The sequence below is a fragment of the Monoraphidium neglectum genome (assembly GCF_000611645.1).
Source record: "Monoraphidium neglectum strain SAG 48.87 unplaced genomic scaffold scaffold02906, whole genome shotgun sequence".
Taxonomy (NCBI): Eukaryota; Viridiplantae; Chlorophyta; class Chlorophyceae; order Sphaeropleales; family Selenastraceae; genus Monoraphidium; species Monoraphidium neglectum.
Window position 1 is genome coordinate 1 of NW_014010722.1, and position 7755 is coordinate 7755.

The 7755-nt window shown below is 61.3% G+C and overlaps 2 protein-coding genes across 2 annotated transcripts; one reads left to right on the forward strand and one right to left on the reverse strand.

The window, feature by feature from the left end:
* Nucleotides 1–4838: 4838 nt before the first annotated feature.
* Nucleotides 4839–5135, forward strand: MNEG_11786 (hypothetical protein; the record flags this gene model as incomplete). The annotated part of the gene is made up of 1 exon (XM_014039741.1): nt 4839–5135. A coding segment is annotated over one exon (297 nt), but the record flags the coding sequence as incomplete, so codon positions are not given.
* A 755-nt stretch (nt 5136–5890) lies between these two features.
* MNEG_11787 (hypothetical protein) lies at nt 5891–7491 on the reverse strand (the record flags this gene model as incomplete). The annotated part of the gene is made up of 3 exons (XM_014039742.1): nt 5891–6688; nt 7073–7239; nt 7461–7491. 3 exons carry the CDS (start codon nt 7489–7491, stop codon nt 5891–5893), a joined length of 996 nt encoding a protein of 331 aa, XP_013895196.1.
* Between the last annotated feature and the right edge of the window lie 264 nt (nt 7492–7755).

Below are 7755 nucleotides of genomic sequence, written 5' to 3' on the forward strand. Positions count from 1 at the left end.
GGCTCATCTTTGTCAATGCATTAAGTCTTCGGTGGTTGCAAGGGGGCCTGGTGCGTGTGCCAATGCAGGGTAGGATGCATGAAATATAGAGCGCGCTGCGATGCGCAGCTCGCGGTATGTCACATGATGTGAGCTGCTGCATGTTGGTGTGTCTGGCTGTCCTTCAGGCCTTGCATCGCTCTCGCAGGCACAGTGCATTGTGTTCAGGCGGTGCATCCCATTTGTGAAATTGCACAGCCAGGTGCCGAATTTCTCAATGGCGTTGCCGTGGGTTACTGTGGGGATGCGCCTACATCCGGCCATCTTGTCATGTTGCAATGCGACGGCCGGCACGCAGCAGTGGCATGACAATGGCGTTTGATTGGCAGGGGCAGCATGGCCCGGTTTGCTCCTCGGGCCTGTTTCAAGGCAGGGGCAACCCTGCGCCGATGTCCACCACTTGGTTATGTTGCGATTTGACTCAAATCGCCGACATGCAGCAATCAACACAGCTATCAGCAGCTTGAAGGCTAAGCTTCCAGTCAAACCTGCAACAAACTTCTCCTGATGAGGTTGGCTCTACTGTCCTGATAACCTCGAAACAGTTTGACGCAAGCTGTGCAGCCGCTGTCTCTTTCAACCTGGCATGCCATCCGCCACAAGAAGACTGCCCAGGCTCGATCAGGTGGTACGACTGTACCTGGAACCATGCAGAAGGCCTGCATTGATGCGATGCTGATGATTCTGGAGTTTTGTGAGCCCTCTGGGAGATGCACCAGCTGCCTGCGAACGCTGTTTTCGCCATGCAAAACGATTGGGCAAAGGCCAGCAATCAGTACTGCTCATCAGATGCAACAATGCTGCTGTGCAGCAGCCAAATGCGGATCAGCAGGCCAAGCAGTGCTTTTTTTGTCAGTCAGCTCACTGATGGCTGCCTTGATGAACTTCCTTTCGCTCATGTCCCGTCCAAACAGGTACACAAGCTCGAAGATGGGCAAAACTGCCGGCAGCCGGAGTGTCCTGCACTTCAGGGTGTGGTATGATGGCGACGCCCCTTCGGAATGACGCGCGACCAACTACATACCTCGTCCCCTTGCACTCACCAACTGAAAACCCATTGCCTCACATCAGTTGCACAGATGACATCAAAACAGACAAAAACGTGGCTCATGCATGCACCGCAACACTTCTATGCACGAGTTCAAACGGTTTGCAAAGCGTTCGGGATGTTGCACGTATGGGCCCTTGGCTGCAGCCCGTTCTGCCATGACCATCAAGCTGCAGCCCGTTCAAGTGAAAGTCCCGCCACCAATGATGATTAATTGATACCAATAACAATTGATTAATTGGCCATGGCTGCGATGCATCGGGTTGCTTGGCCACAGCCCGCCGCGTCCAGCGCCGTCGTGCACTGGTGTCCATGCATTGTGCCCGACACTGCCACACATGAAACTCGGTACCTGTTGACGCGCCAAAATTGGCCAGCACGATGGCACGGTTGTGCGAATGCGGTCATTATGCCTTGTGTTTTAGCTGTTTGCGCGCGCGTCACGTGTTTTCCGTGAACTTTGCTCATGTGTGTTTCTGTGTGTCCCCTATTCTCCTACTGCCCTCTGATGACCAGCTGCTTGTTTTGTCTGAGCACCGATGCAATTCCATTGAGCAGCAAATGACACCAGGCACGTGGTTTTCCGCAATCAAATGATCATCTTTTGTATAACAGATTGGCAAATGGCTCGCACTGCACACAGCTCAATTGATCAACAGCACACGGCGCAAGCAAGCAGCAACATCATGTATGATGCACAAAGCGTGTGCTTGTTATATCATGATATTCAACGTAATAAATTTTTATGATGATGACGCTGTTCAGTGTTACGATGCACCCCTCAACATACTGTACGGGTCCTGTGTGCCAGCCAGCAGCACTGCAACCACTGCGTGATCGGCAAGGTCAGCTCTCTGCGCATGTCATTTTTTCTGACTTGGATACATAAAATTAGGTATAAGAATAACTAACGAAACCAGATTATCTAATGAGCCGTGTTGCGCGCCAGCAAACCGCAGTCCTTTTGTGATCATGTGATGCCCCTTTTAAAAGGTGACCGCACATCATAGAACAGCCAGATAACTCAAGCATTTGCGTAACAGCGCTGTTGGGATTACCGCCATGCGACTGCCACGGCACCGTGCGACCCGTGCAGCAAGTGCAGTAAATTGTTGACCCAGCGCTGCGGCGCACCAAGGAGCACAAATCATGCAGACAGCGGCGACAGACGGCGAGAGCCGCTGTCGCGGCGACCTCCCTGCAGCGGAGGCGGCAGGGACTCCTGGCACAGGTGGCACGTGTCTGGAGGGCTGTCTGCCGGCGCTCCGCCGCGGCCCGCTCGCCCGTGTCAGCGGCCCTGCGAGCACCTTGCTTGTCCCGGTCTGCGTCGATGCCCAGTGCGGGCAGGATGGCATGCGGTTCATGGTAAGCTGCGGCGAGGCGCTCTGGCCGCCATCAGGCTGCTCAGGAGCAGTGGTGTCAGTCCTGTCGAGCGCGGCGGCTTCGCTCCAGCACTCTGCGGCTGCGCTTGTGCAGCGCGGCAGGGAGTTGTATCAAAACCGGCAGCATACGGAATCAAACGAGCAGTCCTGCCACCGCCATGCGGCACAGCAGACGGAGGCCCTAGGGCTCGCGGCAGGTGTGCACGCGCACGTGCCTGGTGCACCAAGGACGGCCCTCGATGCAGAATACGGGGCCTGCTTACACGAGCAGGGCTCGCCGTGCGACTGCCTTGCGTCGGCATACGCATGCATCACTATCTTGACTGCGGCTGTGTACCACCTCTGCAGGCAGACCCTTATCCGCGACCAGCCGTGTACCACCTGGCTCCCCAGGGCCGTCAGCAGCCAGCCACCTTCCCGCCATGCCCAGTCAGGGCCCTCTCGCCAGCGGTCTCGCGACAACGCGCACGCTGCGCGCGATGCAAGCGCGGCCGACGTCAAGCGGCGGTGCAGCGACGCTACCCCCAAGCCCATCCAGGGCTGAGGCACGCGTGGCAGCGGTGATGTGGCCGCCCAAGCGACTCAGTGGTGATGCTGCTGTGGCATCGAATGCTGCAGCCTTGGACGGTAGGATATGCACGCTGCATGGGGTTGGCTAGTTGTGGAGGCAATTGAGCGGGACAACTCGCGTGTTCTGCTGGGCAAGCTGAGCTGAGCTCTCCCGAAGCCAGCACGCGGCACTAGCGCACGCAATCTGAGCGCCCTGGCAGAGCAGCTTGCCAGATGGCGTCATGCCTCGTCAAGTGGAGCGTTTGAACTGCGTCCTCGCCATGCTCACCGCACGCAGACGCAAAGTCAATGACACCGAGCATGCCAAAGGGCACTGCGGCCTCGTTGTCGACTGCGGCGCCCAACGTGGCGGCGTGGGGGCCTGGCCCCGTGCGGCGCCCTTGCGAGCAGCCACAGTGGAGGCATCAGCAGCACAACCAGCAGCCGCAGCAGCAAGAACCAGATGGGGACGCACGGTCGACAGGACCTCTTCGCTCGGGACAGTGGCAGCAGCAGTGGCGGCGACATCAACAGGACAGGAGGCTGCAGCAGCGACCACCCAGCAGGGCAGCGGGAAGCCTCGGCTCAGCACCCCCTGTGTCCATCCAGCATGCACGGCCGCTGCGGCCTGCAATGTCTGCGGCAGCGGCGGCAGCTGCAGCGACCGCTGTGTCGGACTCTTGCACGTCGCCCCTGTTGGACAGCTGCTCCAGCCGCAGGCAGGGGCTCAGCCACGATGAGCTGCCGCTCACAAAGCTGGCAGCGGGGCCATCAAATCGCCACTTGCGGCTGGGGGGTATGTCGGCGCAGCGCTCGCGAGAGCTCGAGGCCTTGTGGCACCAGCACGTGCGCGCCCTGCACTCCAGTGGGCGTGCGACACCTCGCAGCAGCGCGGGAGTGCCAACAGGCCCTGGCCAGAAGCAGCATCGGCAGCAGCAGCAGCAGCAGGAGGAGGAGGGCAACAGCCCGCCTCAATCACCAAGGCTGCAGCAAGATTCTGCGCAGCGGGTGTTGGGGGTGCACCAGCGGCATCGAGAGCAGCAGCAGCAGCAGCAGCAGCAGCAGCAGAAGCCGGGTGGGCTACAAGACCTGCAGTCAAGCGCATGCAGCTGCGATCAGCAAGGTTGTGCTGTGTGTCGAGCAGGCCAGTCGCTCTGCCAGGGTGCATCAAGGGGGTCCAGCCCAGATGCAGCGTGCATGCCGCAGCTCCAGCCAGCGGGAGGTCAAGGGCATGAGGCAGCGATAGCCCAAACCCTCATCTCATCGCCGCCGCAGTCACTTGAGAGCGGGGGACTACCAGGCGTTCAACGTTCCTTGCAGAAGGAGGCAGCAAGCGCAGAGAAACCACTGGGCTGCACTGCAGCATCCAACCCCAGCTGCGGCGGCACCCCGGAGAGTGCTTATGCAACGGGGTCCTGGCCAACGCTCCCGAACGGCATGCTGGTGGACGGCCCCTCACTCTTGGCAATGAGCACCTGGGAAGGTCACCTGCCAGGCAGCAGCAGCAGCAGCGGCCGCGGTCTGACCTCAAAGGCCGATGGCCCAGATGTATCCAAGGAGCGGAGGCAGGGCGTGGCAGGTGGTGCGGATGCGAGCGGAGAGCCTCGGTGGCCGTCATCTCTGGGGGACACCCTGTGCCAGATGGGCACGATGCCCAAGCTGGAGGCAAGCAGCAAGGTGCGATGAGACCCAGATATAAGAATATGTACATGTGTGCCTGTTGGCAGGATGCATGTCTGCGTGTGCGCGTGTGAGCGTGCTTGCCAATGCTGACTAATCAATCTGGTCAATCGCGTGCGGGTGCCCTTGGCCTGCCGCAGAGCCACCAGCACCTGACGGAGCAGCTCCTTGCAGCTGCAGGCGTCACTGGCAGCCTCACCGCATCGCAGCAGGCCCTCGCCAGCCGCCTCGCAGCCCTCCAGCTCGCTGCTAAGCAGCAGCGATTGGCCCGGCAGGCCGCGGAGGCCGAGGCGGTTGGCGGGACTGCGGAGGACGGACGGGCGGCTGGCCCGCTGGCAGGGCCTGCTGACAGTGGCGAGGGAGTGTTCTGGCCGACATGCATGTCAGACGTCTGCATGATTGGGGACATTGCCTCCCTGCGCTGCAGTAACGAATGACATGCCGCATCTATTGGGAGAAAGTTTGCGCGCACATAAGCCCAAGGCAGCCGGTATCCCGGGTAGGCCAGCGGTGCGCAGCATCGCTTTGGGCTTGCCTTGCGTCAACAAGTCAACTGCAAAATGGGGACGCCAATAGTGGCTGTTTGCGTCGAATCAGGTTATGAAGTTGACAAAGCCACAGCCGCATATGGGTGGGTTGCGCCACAGGTTCCAAAGCACTGCAAAACAGCCAGACGCTCACTGCCAGAGGCCGGTCCTGCCCACCGGCCTGTCTCACACACCAACGGTTTTTCTGGCACACATCGTGAGCTTGAGGCACTGACAGCACGCTGAGCAGAACAGTGCTGCCCCCACCCTACATCTCACCTGCCCCGACAGCCCGCAGCCGTCCTGTCCCTGCCCACAGCAACTGCTTTCCCGGCCGTGCAACCACGGAGCCAGGTCATGGAGACAGTAGAGCTGTACCAACCGTCCAGTCCAACCCACATTCGTCAATGGCAACCCGGATGGCAAACCCAAACAGCCCATTCAGCTGACTGGGGAGCCAGCCAGCTGAATGGCTGGCACCCCGTGTTGGCGCACACTTGCGCAGGAGTGGAGTGGCGGCTGTTATACGCAGTATGCTACACAATTGTGGGCCCTCCTGCTGCTGTACACACGGTTGCCCTGCTGGATTGCTGCAACTGCAGATCAAGTTACATCTGCTACATGCATGCGCTAACCCTGCTCCGCAACACATGCCTAGGTAATTTCTACTGACCAGGGGGCAAATTTTTGGGCAGAGGGGTGAGCAGGCCGTAGTCAGCCTGCACGTGCCCCTCAACATCGCGCAGGAAAGACCCAAACGCAACCGCCTCCAGGACGCACCGCCTCTGTGTCGCCACGGTCATGGTGACCGTCTCGATCTTGTTGCCGGCCACCGCCGCCTGGATGCGTGCGTACAGCTCCTCCGCGCTGCCGACGCCGCCGCCCACTGCCTCCTGCATCTGCCGCGTCAGCTCCTTGATGTCGCCAAACAGCGCCGAGGTCTGGCGCTCCACCAGCGCCGCGCCCTCGGCGCTTACCACGCGCGCGGTCTCAACCATCATGGCCTGGTCAAAGCCCTCCACGTAGCGCCGCAGCGCACTCTTGCGCGGCGGCTGCAGGGACGCATCGCCCGCTCCGCCAACGCCGCGGCCGCTGCTGCTCGCCTCGCCCTCCGCAGCGCGATGCGAGGCCGCGTTGTCGGCGGGCGCGCCCTCGTCCTCCGCGCCGGATGCGCCCACCTCCACCACCGAGGCGTCCACGCTGTCCGGGTCGCTGGCCGTCTCCACATCCCCGGCCTCCTGGAATAGCCGCTCCAGCCGCGCCACCGCGTCGTCGACGCCCGCAGGGCGCGAGGGACCGCCCTTGTCGCTGCCGGGCGCCGGCTCCATGATCCCGGCCGCCGTGCCGGCGCTGACCGCGGGCGCGCCCCCCTCCTGGTCGATGGAGCCGAGCGCCTTCTCCAGCTGGAAGCGGCGGTCCACGCGGCGCAGGAAGTAGCCAAACATCACTGACGCCGCGTATACCTGGAGCGTTGGCCGTAGGACGCGAGCCGTGTTGATGGGGGGTCGGAGGTGGCCTTGTGACTGTGTTGCGTATCTTGACAGGAGGGCTGCAGGAAGGCTGTGCAGCAGGACAGGGGAGGGCAGAATGCGCAGCTGCAGGCAGGCGCTGCCAGAGCCACTCCTGGCGACTGAATGCCGCTGCGGCTGCTGCTCGTGCTTACGCCAGCAAGCAACAGGCCCGCACTGAGGGAGAGAGAGCTGCTCGCTCGGATCACCAAAAAAAAGATTGGTCACAGTCATGTACAATCACTTGCAATACACGCCACATCAACAAAGGACACACACAATGACGCACTTGAACTCGGAAGCATGCAGGCACACACCCCAAGCGCGAGGCCCCCTTACCTGTGCGATCTGGAACTTGCTCATCTTGATTAACTCGCTGCTGAACTGCCGCCCCGCCGCGGGGCCCATCACGCCCAGCAGGTGCTCCCGCACCAGCTCCAGCGCCTCCTTGCTGTGGACGCCCTCGGTCAGCGCCACGAGGTTGGCGGGGCCGGGGTCAACAAAGCCTGGGGGTGCGGCGCATAGGTGCAGAGGGTGCGGGGTGGTGGGGGGAGCACATCGTTGCACAATCTTGGTGCTGGCAGTTCCTGGGGCATTGGCAGCAGTGCAACCTTGCCGAAAGATTAGAGCGTTGACAAAGGCGCCCTGCTACGGCAGCCTACTCCAGCGCAGGTTGACCGTGCGACTGTCTGAGAGGCAAAGCTACCACAGCCCCCCGAGCACCCACCGTCCAGGCGCGGCAGCATCTCCACCCCCATCAGAATGAACTTCTCAAGAATGGAGACTGCAGGGTGGGCGGGGGGTGTCAAGGAGGGTGCAAAGGAAGGGTGAAAACGGGTGAAAACGGTTAAAGCTGCGCCGGCGTGCGGCAACCCCGCCTCCGCACACAGTGTAAGGGAGCGCGCACGGTCTGGCCTCGTTTACGGACAAAAAGCTTGGTGTGTCGACACCTCCGTGACAAAACTCGCAATGTCTGCCCCGCCTGCGCGACCCACCACAAATAGACGCGCGCACTGTCAGCC